We start from the raw sequence: 16,988 nt of genomic DNA, 5'->3' as shown, positions 1-16,988 counted from the left end.
ACAGTTTCTGTAAACAAAAATGTTGTTTATATGTATGCGATGAAACACAAAAGAACCTAAGCTCCTTCAGGCATTTATTGTTCACATTGTATCCTCACTGCCCACGGAGCTGCCTGGTACAGAGCAGGTGCTCTGTAAACATTTGTTGAATGAGTGAAATGGAATTTTATGCAGTACAGCTTTATAACCGAGAAAGCAGAGCTGTGTGTTGTTACGACCTCCCTTACACATTTAGGGGATCAGAGAAATAACGTGAATAATGGAAACTGATCACAAGTGGCTGGTGTGTGCCCTGACTTCCATGCTTCTGCCTCCCTGTGCTTTCCAGGCCCCAGAGACGAAGACGAGAAGCCTTCCGCGTCCGCCGCCGAGCAGACGGCTGCCCTTCAGGAGGTGGTGAGTCAGGATGTGCCTCTGGAGCCCGCCCTCCCGCCCCCTGCCCAGGACCCCCAGGTGGGACCGGCCGCAGAGCTGGACGCGGCGCGTAGCGATGCGAACGACGCGGAGGAGGAAGAGGAGGAGGAGGGGGAGGAGGGGGAGCTGGACGAGGAGGAGGCGGCGGCAGCTGGCGTGCCAGGCGGGAGCGCCGCGGGAGAGCTGGAGATGCGGTGTGACGAGAGCCCAGAGGATCTGTTAGAAGAGCCACGGACTGTTCCGCTGGGCGCTCTTGAAGACTCTCCGGAGGTAGCACCTGCCGTCAGAATTCCCAAAGCTAAAGAAGAGGCCAATGGTGACGTGTTTGAAACGTTTCTGTTCCCGTGTCAGCACTGCGAGAGGAAGTTCACGACCAAACAGGGGCTGGAGCGGCACATGCACATCCACATATCCACGGTAAACCACGCCTTCAAGTGCAAGTACTGCGGGAAGGCGTTCGGCACGCAGATCAACAGGCGGCGGCACGAGCGGCGCCACGAGGCGGGGCTGAAGCGGAAGCCCAGCCTGACGCTCCGGCCACCGGAGGCCCCAGCCGATGGCAGGGCGCCCGGGGACGGCGCTCCTCCGAAGGATGACGCGCAGCCTCCCAGTCTTGGGCAAGACTCTCTGACCTTGAATTCAGAGAAGGCTTCCCAAGACACGGTAAATTCTTCTGTTGTAGAAGAGAACGGAGAAGTTAAGGAGCTTCATCCGTGCCAGTACTGTAAAAAGGTTTTTGGAACTCACACCAACATGAGGCGGCATCAGCGCAGGGTCCACGAGCGTCACCTGATTCCTAAAGGTGTGCGGCGAAAAGGGGGTCTCCTCGAGGAGCAGCCGCCCCCGGCGGAGCAGGCCCCGCCCGCCCAGAGTGTCTACGTACCCAGCACAGAGCCAGAGGAGGACGCGGAGGCAGACGACGTGTACATCATGGATATTTCTAGCAATATCTCGGAAAATTTAAATTACTACATTGATGGTAAAATTCAGACCAGCTGCAGCACCAGTAACTGTGATGTTATTGAGATGGAATCCAGTTCGGCAGACTTGTACGGTATCAACTGTCTGCTCACTCCGGTTACAGTGGAAATAACTCAAAATATAAAGACCACACAGGTCCCTATAACAGATGATCTTCCGAAAGAGCCTTCCAGCAGCACGAACAGTGAGTCCAAGAAACGGAGGACTGCCAGTCCTCCTGTGTTGCCCAGAATTAAAGCCGAGACCGAGTCTGATGCCGTAGCACCTTCGTGTTCCTTGAGCCTGCCTCTCAGCATATCAACCACAGAGGCCGTTCCGTTCCACAAAGAGAAAAATGTGTATTTGTCATCGAAGCTCAAACAACTGCTTCAAACGCAGGAGAAACTGACTCCTCCTGCAGGGATTTCAGCCACTGAAATACCTAAATTAGGTCCTGTCTGTGTGTCCACGCCTGCGTCGATGCTCCCTGTGACCTCGAGCAGGTTTAAGAGGCGGACCAGCTCTCCCCCCAGCTCTCCACAGCACAGTCCTGCCCTTCGAGACTTTGGGAAGCCGGGCGATGGGAAAGCCATGTGGACTGAGGCAGTTCTGAGTTCCAAAAAGCCCAAATTAGAAAGTCATAGCAACTCACCAGCATGGAGTTTGTCTGGGAGAGATGAGAGAGAAACTGGGAGCCCTCCAGGCTTTGATGAATATAAAGTATCTAAAGAGTGGGCAGCTAGTTCTACTTTTAGCAACGTATGCAACCAGCAGCCACTGGATTTATCCAGTGGTGTAAAACAGAAGGCTGAGGGTACAGGCAAGGCTCCGGTCCAGTGGGAATCTGTGTTAGATCTCAGTGTGCATAGAAAGCCTAGTAGTGACTCTGAAGGCAAGGAATTCAAAGAAAACCATCCGGTGCAGCCAGCCTGCAGCGCTGCGAAGAAAAAGAAGCCAACCACCTGCATGCTACAGAAGGTCCTTCTCAACGAATACAATGGCGTCGACTTACCTGTAGAAAATGCTCCAGACGTGACCAGGAGCCCCAGTCCTTGTAAACCCCTAGATCCTCAGCCGGACCCTGACCTTGGTCCCGACTCTAGCTTACCTGCCCCGCCTGGCGAATCTCCTCCTTCGTCACCTGCCCTGCAGACATCTTCCCTTTCTTCCGGGCAGCTGCCGCCTCTCTTGACCCCAACCAATCCCTCTTCCCCCCAGCCCTGTCCTCCTGTGTTAACTGTTGCCACCCCACCCCCTCCGCTGCTTCCCACTGTACCTCTTGCAGCCCCCTCTTCCGGGGCATCCCCTCATCCGTGTCCCTCTCCACTCTCGAACGCCACCGCACAGTCCCCACTTCCAATTCTTTCCCCAACGGTGTCTCCCTCGCCATCTCCCATTCCTTCCGTGGAGCCCCTCACGTCTGCTGCCTCACCGGGGCCTCCGACGCTCTCTTCGTCTTCCTCCTCATCTGCTTCGCCTTCGTTCTCTTCTTCGTCCTCCTCCTCTTCTCCTTCGCCACCTCCTCTCTCAGCAGTATCGTCTGTGGTTTCCTCTGGGGATAATCTGGAAGCCTCTCTGCCCATGATATCTTTTAAACAGGAGGAATTGGAGAATGAAGGTCCGAAAGCGAGGGAAGAATCCCAGTCTGCCACTGCGCGGGATATCGTTCAGGAGACATTCAACAAAAATTTTGTCTGCAACGTCTGTGAATCACCTTTCCTTTCCATTAAAGATCTAACCAAACATTTATCCATTCACGCTGAGGAATGGCCCTTCAAATGTGAATTTTGTGTGCAGCTCTTTAAGGCTAAAACTGATTTGTCAGAACATCGCTTTTTGCTTCATGGAGTTGGGAATATCTTTGTGTGTTCGGTTTGTAAAAAAGAATTTGCGTTTTTGTGCAACCTGCAGCAGCACCAGCGAGACCTCCACCCCGACACGCTGTGCACACACCATGAGTTTGAAAGTGGCACCCTGAGGCCCCAGAACTTCACAGATCCCAGCAAGGCCCACGCAGAGCATATGCAGAGTTTGCCGGAAGACCCTTTAGAAACGTCTAAAGAAGAAGAGGAGCTGAACGATTCCTCAGAAGAGCTTTACACGACCATAAAGATAATGGCTTCTGGAATAAAGACGAAAGATCCAGATGTTCGATTGGGTCTCAATCAGCATTACCCAAGCTTTAAACCACCTCCATTTCAGTACCATCACCGCAACCCCCTAGGCATTGGTGTGACGGCCACAAATTTCACTACACACAATATCCCACAGACGTTTACTACCGCCATTCGCTGCACCAAGTGTGGGAAAGGTGTGGACAACATGCCTGAGCTGCACAAACACATCCTGGCATGTGCTTCCGCTAGCGACAAGAAGAGGTATACCCCGAAGAAAAATCCAGTCCCGCTGAAACAGACTGTGCAGCCCAGGAACGGTGTGGTGGTTTTGGACAGCTCTGGGAAGAATGCCTTCAGACGAATGGGACAGCCCAAAAGACTGAACTTTAGCGTTGAGCTCAGCAAAATGTCCTCAAATAAGCTCAAGTTAAATGCGTTGAAGAAAAAAAACCAGCTTGTCCAGAAAGCCATCCTTCAGAAAAACAAGTCTGCAAAGCAGAAAGCCGACCTAAAAAATGCTCCTGAGTCGTCCTCGCACATCTGTCCGTACTGCAACAGAGAGTTCACGTACATCGGGAGCCTGAACAAGCACGCCGCTTTCAGCTGTCCCAAGAAACCCCTTTCTCCTTCCAAGAGAAAAGCTTCCCATTCATCCAAGAAAGGAGGACACCCATCACCTGCAAGTAGTGACAGGAACAGCGGCAGCAGCCACCGCAGACGGACAGCGGATGCAGAGATCAAAATGCAAAGCATGCAGGCGCCTTTGGGCAAGACCAGAGCTCGCAGCTCGGGCCCTGCACAGGTCCCACCGCCCTCCTCGTCCTTCAGGTCCAAGCAGAATGTTAAATTTGCAGCTTCGGTTAAGTCCAAAAAACCAAGCTCCTCCTTAAGGAACTTAAGCCCGATACGAATGGCCAAAATGACTCACAGCGACAGCAAGAAGCCCAAGGCTGCAGCCAGGAATCATGCAGCTCAGCTCTCGGGCAAGACGTCTCGGAGCCTGCACGTGAGGGCACAGAAAAGCAGAGCTGTCTTACAGAGCAAGTCGGCCTTGGCCAGTAAGAAGCGGACAGACAGGTTCAGTGTAAAATCTAGAGAACGAAGTGGGGGGCCGATCACCCGAAGCCTGCAGCTGGCAGCTGCCGCCGACCCGAGTGAGAACAGGAGGGAGGACGGCAGCGGCAAGCAGGAGCTGAAGGACTTCAGGTAAGCGAGGCTCCAGGGCCGGAGGAATTCAGAGCTCCAGAGCGAGGGGGAGGACAGTTGGAAGAAAACACTGTCCTTGCCCAATGGCTTCTCTTCCCTTTTCCTGCACGATTTTGACATAAGCATTTAAAGGAAATAGCTGTTGCTTAAGGTGTAGGCCGGTGTGCAGGAGGGTCAGTGCTTTGGCTGTTGTAGAGATGGATACATACAGCTCTTACTTCAGGCGTAGGACTCACAAAGTGGTACAGTTTCTCTAATAGGGCCAGTTATGAATTGGATTTGAAGCCATGAAAAGCTCCCCAGAGCACCCTACTATGAAAAGGTGAAATTCTCTCAAACTTCCTTTATATCTTGGGTGGTATCCCAGTGTCACTGGTATTATTTTCTGATCATAGCTTACTTCTTATGTTAAGATGGATCATGGAGTTCATTAAAACCACAGTACAATCTGGTGTAATATTTCTGTGACTTAAGTGCAGTTCTAGCAGCTGAGACTGCTTTTTACCATCCATGCTTGCTTTTATTGTGTTTTAATTTTAAAAACTTGCCTCTTGGTTAAAATAAATCAAAACACAGCACTCTATTCCTTTTAAAAATGCCATGTGTCCTCCCACTTGCTCCTGTTCTCAGGCATAGGGTGGTAAACAGCCAGATTCCCACGGGCGGGAGGAGGAGAGAGTGCCTGCCGAAGGGCCAGAGCATGGTTCTTTCAGGTGCGGGTGGGGACGAAGGGCAGGTCACCCCGCTTGTCAGTGCCTTTGTTTCCCCGGCGTGATGCCAGAGCCCGTCTTAGCTCAGCTCTGAGGTGGTCCCACTGTTTATCCTGTGTTCTTCCTATATTAAGAACCGTTCTTGGCGACCGGTGAAAACATAGGGCAGGAGTTAAGTTTGCTCCATTGACTTCTCAGACTTCCGGAGTTAGTTCAAACGTGAGTGGAGTGCACTCTTGGTATCCTGTGGTTTCCTGAATGATGCCTACAGGTTCATCTCAGGTGAAAGTATTCATCATCAGCTAGAATTTCTGCACAGTATTTTAAAATCCTGTCCTTTCAGAGTGAGCTGCAGGACTCTAGGCTCTTGGCTATAACTTCCAGTGTCTCAGAATTCTTTGGTGTTTTAAGCAAATAGAAGCAGAGTTAACTGGGAGGTGACTGCCGTTTGGAAAGGTCACGAGGGCTCAGAGATGCTGTTTATCACTGCGCATTCGATGAGGCAGAGTTCTCGGTGCTGGTGCGCCATAAGTCATGGCTGAAGATGGAGACGAGAATCATTAGCCAAGGGTTGATTGGAATGATTGACTGTAGGAATGAAGGATCAGACTTTTTTTAAAGCTACTTCATAAAAATACTAAGTAACCAGTTACGGTAGACCTTACTGACATACGTGTATACAGCGTCTTGGAGCTTAGTTAGTCCTGGTGAAAGTAAACACCTGTTTATCAGCTGTCCAGACTTCCTGCCTGTAGCAGTTTCACTGTGTACCTCCTTGTGCTCAGTCTGTTCGGGAAGTTCCAGAACAACAGGACATTCTTGGACTGTCCTTTTCAAGGTTAAACCACCCAGAACATGCCGTCATTTTCATGGACTGTACTAAAAAACGTTTCCCAGGTGGTTGATGCTTTAGAATGTATATGTGTATTCTCCTTTGTTTCCGATAGTATCTGAAAGAATCACTTATTTTGTACTGGATCCCATTTATACAGTTCAAGGGTAAAGTTGATAAGAAAAAATTAACGTACTATAAAGGAAAACTCTCTGAGTGAAGTTCATCCAGGGCTTTTGAAGAACCCTTAAGACTGCAAAGGACTGAAGTGCCTAATAAAATTGTGTCTCTATTCTTTGCTCCACTTAGTTTTAATTATTTTGCTTTGTTTGAAAGTTAACGTTGCTGGAATGAAATTTGGCCTGAAAGGAAACAAGGAACGAACAGTTCAGAAGACACGGGTATTATTCTGACTGTAGATGGTAGCAGCAGGCTTCCGTGACCATAAACTTGGGAAGTATTTTTGGGAATTACAGAATGAGCGTTCAGGGGCATCATATTTGGATCATCTGGGCAGAAGAGTGGGCGATTCTTCAGAGAGTTCTTAGTACCTTGTAGTGAATTTGGTATAAAGCCGGGATCCTAGGCGCAGGCCTGGGGATGTGATGGTCCATCGGTGTCAGCCCAGGGCTCTTAGTGGAGGCTTCGTCCTTTTCCACGTTTGTTGTACTGCACTGGCAAGGAGTTGCTCTAACTAGTCTTCTTCCCTTTTCAGTATATTTCTATTTGTAAATTTTATTCAGGGGTGATTTCGTAGCACAGGTTTGGAAGTATCCACTTTCACTCTGGTTTTCAGTGATTTCGCTGTCCTTGCTCCATTGCATGTTCGAGGACTTACCCCGGGCCTGGCAGCGTACCCTTTCCCTGTGTGTTTGATCATAACTGTGATTAAGGGCTAGTCCTCGGCACTCAGACGTTTTACATTCAAATGCCAGTTTAGGATTCCACAGATTTTCAAGTATACACTTGCAGTCAGCCGTGAGAACGACGTCAGTTTTCCATTCTACACCGAGAGCTCAGCAGAATTTGCCGTTTGGTCATTTCCTGTAGCACAAGCCATTGTGCCAATCCGGGTGTGAAAAAGGCGTGTGCTCCAAATCCTTTTCTTAGGACAAAGCCGCAGAGACATACCACCGACTAGATTCTCCTGTTACAGCTCTTAATCCAGCGAACGCTGTGTCGGGCTCACCTTCCGCGGGTCGGGTTGGAGCCCACCTGTGGCTTGTCGGTGGGACTGCATTTAGAGCTGGTGGCTGAGGGCTCACTTCCACGGACTGTAAGACAGAAAGATAAGGAAAGAGGTACATTTTCTACTCCCTTCTTACCCATCTTTGCTCTTTGTAAATCCCAAGGCATTTTTACATTCTTCAGCGCTGCTTCTCCAGCAGCTTTTCTTGTTGTTGTTGTTTAATACTGTGTTCCCATTGCAGCCAGTTAAGGACACGTAAATAAGTGATGGAGAAGCAGAACGAAATTCCAGACCAAGCTTTTCCATTTACCGTGAAATGGGCTAAAAAAACCAAAATGGTGCTGATTTCTCCCATACCATCTCCGCCACATCACTCCAAGGAGACTGTCTGCGTCCCTCTCAGCATGTCTCTTTTGCGCGGGACACCCACGTTCCCACACACCTTCCGAGTCATCCTGTTGCTGTCTTAACATTCGTCCCATGGTCTTCCCACCTTTTCTTTACCGTGGTCAGCTCATACAAGGTTGTGTTATGTTGTCGTGTATCTTCAGTTTTCTTATTTTCTAGGAACTTCCTGTAGAAAAGCCCCCCAAACAAAACAAACCTTAATTGACTAAATAAAGATAATGCATGCTCAACTTAGGATAAGCACTACGGCAAAGCGTACGAAATCTACCAAGCTTGCAAGACCAGTTGAAGCTGACTCAGAAACCCTAACACACAGCCGATTGCCAGTGAGTGGGCTTCTTGTTGCCCTGGTTAGAGTCAGGCATCCGCTTCTTCGCTGGCGCCCAACACACGTGCTGGGCTCACAGGCGATTAAGATGCACAGAGGAGGGCGCTATAGGACAGGCTAGCTGACCTGGCCCCTCATCACAGGACTGGTAACTCAGACCTGAGCGTGGCCCTGGCTTTTGGCACAGAGCAGAGAAAGGAATGAGTTGAACCTAATCTTGCAAAGCAAGTTCTCTGTTTTATCAGTAGTTTGTTGTAGATTTCAGGGATGACGGATTCTGATGCACTCGTTTTATAATGTTTTGGTCACACCAGCTCTTGATGCCTTTCCTTTAAATGAATTGTAGACAGAGGCATTTAGCTTCTTTCTTAGCCTGTTTCTTTTTGTTGTTGCTGTTGTTGTTGTTTTATCACAAGCCGATTGCCAGCATAATGGAGAGGAAACCAGATTGGATATGGACTCTTTTTTATGCCTCTTCCAGTGTCATGTTTATATATCCAAATGGACATTATCCTCTCAGATTATTATCTGGCACTAATTTATAACTGTTGTATTATCGGAGACGGTAGCAATATTATCAGTGCCCAGGATACATCACAGGCCTGTATAGATGTATGTCTACACCTAAGGGTAAATGAATTCACTTATCAGGTTTTACACATCAGTCTCTAATACAGAGATTTAAACAGCCCAACGGATTGGCCTATTTCTGAGTATACAAGTGTCATTTCTCCACGCATTATTATATGCCTTCCCTCTAATTAATGACGGAGTTGGTGGACAATGGCTAAGTTTTATTCGTGTTGTTTTTTTGTTGTTGTCGTTGTTGTTCTCAACTTTAAAAGTAATCTACCTCTTAAAATTTGTAGTTTAATACTTGTTTGGTGAATTTGTGCCACTTTAACCCTTTCACTATCATTCCCATTTTGTTACATTTCTGTTATGGGGACTTTATGTTGAAATATTGTATAAAGCATTTGTAGCAGTTTAAAAATAAAATATTTAAAATTATTTAAATTGTTTTGGACGCTTCAATTGTATTATATGTGATTTACATTTTACATTTTGTTTGAGTTGTTAATCTGGAGAGTGTTCTTGTATTGAAGTTTGCTGTTAGTAATTTTATTGTTTCTTGTTGCAGAGTGATATAAAAGACTATTCTAATGAAAACATTAAAATTTACAAATTGACATACAAAAGGGGTTGTCCGTTGATTTTAACCAACGTAGCCTTGAGAGAGAGAGAGAGGTTAATTATAGACAAGTTAAGAGTGGTGTTTGCTATTTTTCCCCTTCCAGCATGAAATAAATCATTTGAGCTTGTCAGATGTACAGAAAGTTTTCTTATGCTGTTGCTAGCAAGCACTTACTGACGGGGGAATTCAAATGATGCATTTTATATCATTGTAACCAATAAAAAACTTTCTAAAAGCTGTGGAAGGACTGTATTTTGTACATCATTGGGAGCAGTTAAGGGGGAAAACGAAGGTGCGTGTGGGAGGGGTGCTCACAGGCTGCATCTCTAAAGTGCAGTTGTCGAGCCCCACGGCCGACCTCTTCCCACTTGTTTCTGTTTGGCATTGATTGAATATTTGTGAATTCACATCGCTTCCATACCACCTAGAGAGTAGACATGCAGTTGGACGGTGGTGCTAAGAAGTGCGTGGAGAACTTACTTTGGTAAGAGTGAAATAATTTCCTGTATGGGGTGTCAGTTTCCTCTGTGCTTGTGACCAGTTCGCTCTGGTCTGGAGGTTTTTATATTTATGGCTCCCCTGAAGAATGAAACAAAGTTGTTGTAACATTTGTATTAGGTTGATATGGAATTGCTGTTTGTTTGTTTGTGTTTTTAAAGATTAAAAATGGCTGAAACAAGCAGTTTATTCATAAAGTCCTACGTGGGACCACTTGTCCTCATTTTTTTTCTCCGCCTGTGTCCTTCCTGCTCGGAACGGTGGTGAAGCTGAAGGTGCGGTCAGCCTCCCTCAGCGAGATGTGTTCACACTTGTGGCTTACGGATTCCTACCTTAGGAAACCCCAGAAGGGTTGTGGGCAGGTGTATGGGAGGAAGAGGCAGAGGTACGGAGCGGCTCTCAGCGTTAGCTGTGTAAATGTTCTAGAAACTGAGCGCTGGGCACGCACAGCACCCGGGGAGGAGCCGGACGCTGTGAGCTGGAAAGGGCGCTGCTCTGGGAACCAGGGACACCTGTCCCTCCAGGGCTCTAACAAGCCCCTCCTCCGTCCCTGCCTCGCTGGCTTAGCCTCGGGTAGGTATTTTGCCTCAAGGTTGTTAGTTCCTGGTCTGCCCAAAGTGGGGAGTGGACAAGGTGGTCCCGAGTTTTCCTTCTAGCCGGAAGCCTTCTTCCCAGGCTGCGGACGCTGACATTTCCTCGGGTCTGAAAGAGCAGGGTGAGGTCTGTTGTGTCACCCCCGTTCTTACAGCAGGGCCTGGATGTGGCAGCACCCACATACTCAGTTGAGGAGTCCCCAAGCAGGTGGTCAGCTCCCTCTCGACAGGAGTGAGCTGCCCCAGTTTGGTTGCTTTACTCTTCACAGAGTTAAACATTTTGAAAAATTTAGAAAGCTCGTAACTAAAGCCTTGTGTCCCTGCAGCTAACACTTTGAAAGATCTGTCAGTGTCTCTAGGCTGGCTGTTTTAATTTGGATGTTACAGGTACTTTCTAGCAAAATGTTTTACAAAATCACATTAATTTATCGAGCACCTACTGAGGTGATTAGGTTACATCAGTGGACCAGAATCCCAGCCTTTGTGAAGCTTATATTTGCGTGGTGCCTTTTTTTTTTTTTAAACACTTCATATCCAAAACCTCCCTCACTCTGTCACAGTTCTCCCAAGTCTGGGTGGTCAAGAAGGTGCTTCTACCTTAATATTTGAGGGCAGATATCTAGATAACTGCTGACGTTTAATACTTACGTTAAAGCGACTCTTCTAAAATTATATCTCAATGCATTCGATATTTGATTTCTTGTCGATTTTGATTTGATATCAGGCCTCACTTTGAATCGATTGGCTTATATCCTTTAAGTACGGGGGGGTGAGGAAAAGGGTAACTCGGATATAAAGGCCACGTATAAGGTCCAAAAACCAGGCCGATGGTTAAGGAAAACGGTTTGCCATCTCTGTCATTTTTTGGACACCTAAAGTATCCCCACACCCACCCCAGGCAATGTCATTGCACACGGAAGAACTTCAGAATTTATGTGGGATAAATCATAAGGAATGTGTGTAGCTCTTAATTGCTGAAGGACTTGAGTGTTCTCATTTGCGCCTCAAGTGCCTCGACATTTACAGTCGCCCTGCTGTAGGATTAAAAGAAAGAAGAAGATCCAGATTGGTGAGAAGGGTGACATCCAAATTACCACTGAAATTCTTTACAGACTAAAATATCAAAAAAAAAAAAAAAAGTTGAGAGGAACAAAACTTGAGGTTCGAGTGGGTGTGATGTCGGGAAAATGTGGAGCTGCTCATTGGCCGATCCCTTCCGTCAGATGCCTGGAGTCCTGTTTGGTACCGCCCAAGGGCCCACCTGGACCCCTGCTCCACCCGGCCCAGGCCACACCGGGCCCTTCGGTTCTCCCACTGCCCTCCCTCGCGCTGCTTCCTCTCCAAGAGGTGTTGAAACTATCTGTTAAGCTCTGAGGGGAACCTGACATAGCCTTCGGGTGCTTTCCGTGTGCGAGGTACTGTGCAAAGCATTTTTCAAACTTGATGACAACCCCCTGAGGCTGGTATCATTTACAGATGGGGAAACAGACCCCGGGGGGAAACGAGTTTTGTTCAGAGGTCACACAGTTCTCGAGTGGAAGGCTGGGATTTGAACTGCCTCCAAGCTGTACTGTCCTATTGATCATTTTTGTAGTTTCTTTTTTGAAAGCTTCATTTCCTCTCGATGTAGGATACAGGCCTTATATCTTCTCTAGTGAGGGCTTTCCCGGCATTGGTGAACAAGTAGAATCATCCCTTCTCTGTAAGGCTTCTTCCTGATGCAGCAGGACTGTTGATTAGTGTGGAGCTGCCTGGGAACGTTCACGTCTAGTTCACTCTTTTAACTGTGGGACATGCTTCTACCTCCATCATAGACCTTTCAGGTTCAACTGGCTTTGTAGACCAGTCTGATTAGTCAACAAAACGCTGTTTAATAGAAATCAAGCGCATGATAATAATATGCTTTGATTCTGGAAGTGTTGGTCGCCAGGAGTATCCTCAGATGTGACTTAAGAACCTTGACCTGTTGGGCCAAAACCAAAGTCTGTCGGGGCTTGCCCTGCCACCTTGGCACATAGTCCATTGCGTGCAGAATGGAAGGTTAGGTTTCTGCCAAAAGTGAAATTACTTGTAAAGTATAGGATTAGAGCCTGGAGGGTGCGTGTAGGTTTTATTTACTTTCTGGATGAAGAATAAGAATTGGAAAAACCATCGTGATGCTGCGTTAAATTATTAGCCGTTGCAAAAGTTACATTCAGTCATGAGCCATTAAAAGGGGCTTGGACACACTTACTAGAGTAAACTTGCCGAACCATTGGGGTGATAGGATTTGTATGAGCTTCTGTTTTCTGCCTCACTTGGACCAGCTGGATTCCTTTTCCACTGTCTCTTATAGAGAGCGAGCTGAAATTCAGGTGGGTGGTTCAGAGAACATAAGCCTTTAATGGAAGAAGTTTGTGCCTAAGTGTGCCTTCCCGTGTCCAGCTTATAATCCACAGCAGGAAGCCAGACAACAGACGGTTTTGAAGATTCCTTGATAGGCGCGCCCCGAGTTACTCAGTGGGGTGTTAACTTCAGTCATGACAGAAAGCTACAGGCAGAATTTAAAGTATCGGTTTAGGTCCTGAATCAGAACGTATTTAAGCTGAGAACATTTCCATATCAGTGTGTAGATAGGAGCCTACTGCATAATACGGAGTTCTGCTTGGATGACTGCTGAGTCTTACCATGAAATCTAGATATAAATTTTAAGTAGAAAACATTTTTTAAAAGACCTACAATTTGTTTCGCAGGTAAGTTAATAATAGAAGGGGATTTAGGCCTTAGGATACAGTTGTGGCAGTTTTAATTTTTTAAGTTAAAGTAGAATTTCAGTTTAAAATTGCATTTGTTTTAGTATTTAATACTTGCCAAAAACACAACATTTTAATACTCTCTATTGGAATGAAGTTATTTAAAACTCATATGGATTTGATTTTCCTTGCAGTAACATTCTCTTCTCACTTGCTTTTTATAATCACATCCAATCCTTGCCAGCCCAGCTCGAGTTGAGGCACATTTTCAGATGGCTTCTATTTCCAAGCTATTATTGGACCTGTGAATTCAGGGACATTCTCCTGTAGTGATTCAGTCGGTCAGCCATTCAGAAAACATCTTTAGTGATCAGCCTGGATCATGAAGGTGTTGGTCTGTAGATCTGATGGACTCTGTCCTGTGTACGAGGGTGTTCAGAGGACCTTGGGGTGTAGCTGGCCATCACGGAGGAGCTGAGGGTGCTCCTGGCTGTTCCTACCCGTCGGGCACTAACTCCTCGGGAGCTCTCCCACCACTTGAGGGAGAGCAGTTGTCCCCATGTACAGACAAATTGACCGAGTCTGAGAGAGGCCACGGCACCTGCATTATGTCCCACAGCTGTAAATGGGGACCCCAAACCCGGCCATCTGACTCCAGAGCCATGCTCTTTGCTGCCATGTGAAACAACCTAATTCACCGTGCCCTTGGGTTTGACGTAGTTCCCGTGTCCCCCAGGTGATCAGTGCTGATGTCATCACCCACAACGGGGTTCTGCTGTAGAGAGGTTGGGTAGCATACTGGGAACAAACACTGGCCTTGAACTCCTAGCCACCTGAGTTTTAATTCCCTGGGTTCTGAACGTTTGTGACTGAGGGGTGGGGCACGCTGCTGGCTGGGCCCCAGGCTTCTGGTTATGTGAGCGGTCGGGCTAGAGGAGGGCACGTGTATTCCCAGTGAGAACTCAGGAGATGATGCCTGTGGTGGCGGTGTGGTGACGATCAGTGACCACTGTCTAGTGACCAGGGCTCGGGTCTCACAGTGATAGCGCCGGGGAGGCCCCGCTGAGGAAACCGACAGGGTGTGGTAACCGTCCCCGGTGGAAAGAGCCAGAGCATGGATGGTGGTGATCGCTGAGGAACTTCTGGAAGAGGCTGCAGAAGAAACTGCTCATGTGTTCAGAGGCCCAGAAGGAAAAAAAAGATTCCTTCATGGAAAATGACAAACCTCGGTTTATGTTAGTTTTAGAGAATGGTGGTTACTGTCTTTGGGGAGAATAGAGCTTTTTTCAGAATTTTAGAAACACTCCCAAAGGCTTCCAGGATGGTCTTAGCCCTCCGTCTGGGCCCAGGCAAAGTGAATGAGCCTGGGGCACCTGAGGGTGCCTGGCCTCCTGGGAACCCCTCAGGGTTTTGCTGTGACTTCATTTCGGGCATTGGGATGTAGGAAAGGGCACTGATGGGCCCTACACCCGGAGCCGCTGATTACCTGTCTATCCCGACCATCCGATGGGAAGGACTGCCCTTGTTCGTCCCTCTGCATCTCCTCACTCTGCTCTCCTGTTCCTGGAGGGACTTCACTCATCCGTACGTTCTGTTCTCGACTTGTTAGGGAGGTTTATTAAATGTCCCCCTCCTAGAATGAAAGTTCTCCCTGGGCGGGAACTTTGTTTTGTTCACTGCTGCGTTTCCAACATCTCCCACGGTGCCTGCCATGTAGTAGCCGCTCGGTAAATAACTTGCTGAATAAAATACTTGAATCCTGGCTCTACCACTTATTAGCTCTGTAATGTTGGGCAAGTTACTTAACCTTTCCGAGCCACGGCTTTCCTTTCTGTAAATGGCAATAACAGTCTATCTGACCAGGAAGGACGGTTGTGAAGACTGCAGATACGCCTGCCCTAGGATGTGCTGCTGTTACTATTGAGAGGCGTCCTCCTGAGCCGCAGCGTGAATCTGACTGACAGTTACGTCTGCTGCTCAGAGCTGACTTTTGCCACGTATGAGATTTCGTGGTCGCACAGATAACAGTGGCCGGAACCTTGCTTCATCGTCTCTTGCTTCCGCCCAGAGAGGAGGGGCTCAAGCATCCCCAAGTCCTGGTTCTGCTGCCAGTGACCCCAGGGCCCTTTGCTGTGTTGCTGCCGGTGACCCCAGGGCCCTTTGCTGTGTTTCAGCCAGGCCTGTGCTGTTCATATGCCGACCGTAGCGCTCCCTTTCTCCCATCAGATGAGAATGAGCCATAGAACAGGAGATCATTTTTCAGATCACAACGAGAAAAAGAGATGATGATTATTCTGCCGTCTTTCCATATAACTTTATTTCCCTTGGTTTTGAATTTCAGAGTCAAGATATAAATTTTTAAAGCTAGGTTCAAAAGAAGACACTTCCTTAGCTCTATGAAACCATGACCACTTAAACAAGGGACCCCGGTTCATTGAAATAATCGTATAAGAATGGTCACTGATGTTTTAAAGCGCTTACTAGCCACAGTTTTCAGGGCTTTACACATACTGCCCCATTTAATCATTGCAGCAGCCCTATGAAATAAAATACTTTTATGTTCTCCCGTTTTACATATGGGGAAAGTGCAGCACAGAGGTTAAGGAATTGGCTTGAGGTCATAGCTAGGAAAGGGGGAGCCCGGAAATGAGTCCAGCAGTCTGGCTCCATTTCTGAATTGGGAGTCTCTCCTGCCCCTCACCCACAGATCTGGGAGTGAGTTCATGCCTGGTTCACCACCTTTAAGGAGCGGGGAGACGTGGCCTGTTAGTACGTAGTTGCCCGGGGAAGCACCAGCTAATCCGAAGGAATCAAAACATGCTGGAGGTGAACACAGGTCTTGGTCCTTCCTGGTCGAGTCCAATTTGTAAGTTCTTGGGAGACCACAGGGAATGGTTTCAGCCAGGCCGGTGTGCTCACGTACCAGCTTTGTTAGGAAGGGAGCAGATCCAGGTACTGACTCATCCAGAGGATTAAACCTTGTTCCCTGGTGTGAACTTTTTTCTTTTTTTTTTCTGTTTTCATAGCAGTCTTTCCAAGCCATGGTTGGCAAGTCGGTTTCCATTTGTGCAAGGGGAGCAGCTGCCTGGGGGTGCTGCGAGCTGGATTCCCAGGCGGGGTCCCCTTCAGGAATACAGGGCGGGCCGAGTGCCCGGGGTCCGCCTTGGACGCGGGAAGGGCAATGGCTCTGTTGCACAGGCGTTTGCTGTCTGAGGTCTAACGTATCTGCTACTTCCCTTGCTTTTAAAAAGTACACGGGACATAATTTCACCTTTCCTGGAAGGCTCAAGGTGACCGTCAGTTCATACTTTGTTGTGGCGAAGCGACACCCTCGGAGTTCAGGCATACAGGATCCAGAAGCTTGAGATGTGGCTTAAGTATTTTTGGAGAAGGATGTACTTCTCACCATCTCCTTTTTCATCTATTATTTATGGATACTGTCTGTACTCCCTGGCAGCCTTCTGATAGGCTTCTGATAATCGTCTGTGAGCTAGGAAGCCAGGGAGGGGTCCTATTGATGGGATACATAAGTAAAGAAGCGCTAGGGCCTGAGAACACCCGGGGACCTCCCTTGTAAGCAAAGTGCACTGCAGAGAGGGGCGAGTTCAGTGTAACACACATGTATAGACTGCTCGCTTGCCTTTAAGCTCCCAAAGCAAATGTTCTACGTGTGGAGAGAATAAAAGGAAAGTTTGGGTGATGATGCACACAGTTACTTCCTCAGCAAAGGTTTGTCGCCCGGGGAAGCACCTTAATTCTGAAATAGAATAGCCTGCTTCGCTTTCCCAGATACCTCTGTCCTGTAA

The 16,988-nt window shown here is 47.9% G+C and overlaps 1 protein-coding gene across 9 annotated transcripts in view; it reads left to right on the top strand.

The window, feature by feature from the left end:
* Positions 1 to 16,988, top strand: part of PRDM2 (PR/SET domain 2) — a 118,901-nt gene that overhangs the window by 78,785 nt on the left and 23,128 nt on the right. For 6 of the 9 annotated variants that reach the window (XR_012327958.1, XM_033843029.2, XM_073795755.1 and 3 more), the window contains one exon: positions 329 to 4,697. The exons of 1 other annotated variant lie outside the window; for it this stretch is intronic. Coding sequence is in view for 7 of the 8 variants with exons in the window: in XM_033843029.2 (XP_033698920.1) it covers positions 329 to 4,697 (4,369 nt within the window). In the remaining variant the exon portion in view is untranslated. Of the gene's footprint in view, positions 1 to 328; positions 4,698 to 7,349; positions 10,058 to 16,988 lie in introns of those variants that run through there. 2 more of the 9 variants (XM_019918888.3, XM_019918887.3) reach the window with 2 other exon arrangements.

This window comes from Tursiops truncatus, chromosome 1, assembly GCF_011762595.2.
Source record: "Tursiops truncatus isolate mTurTru1 chromosome 1, mTurTru1.mat.Y, whole genome shotgun sequence".
Lineage (NCBI taxonomy): Eukaryota > Metazoa > Chordata > Mammalia > Artiodactyla > Delphinidae > Tursiops > Tursiops truncatus.
Note: the sequence above shows the minus strand (reverse complement) of the source record. Positions and strands in the feature narration are given on the sequence as shown.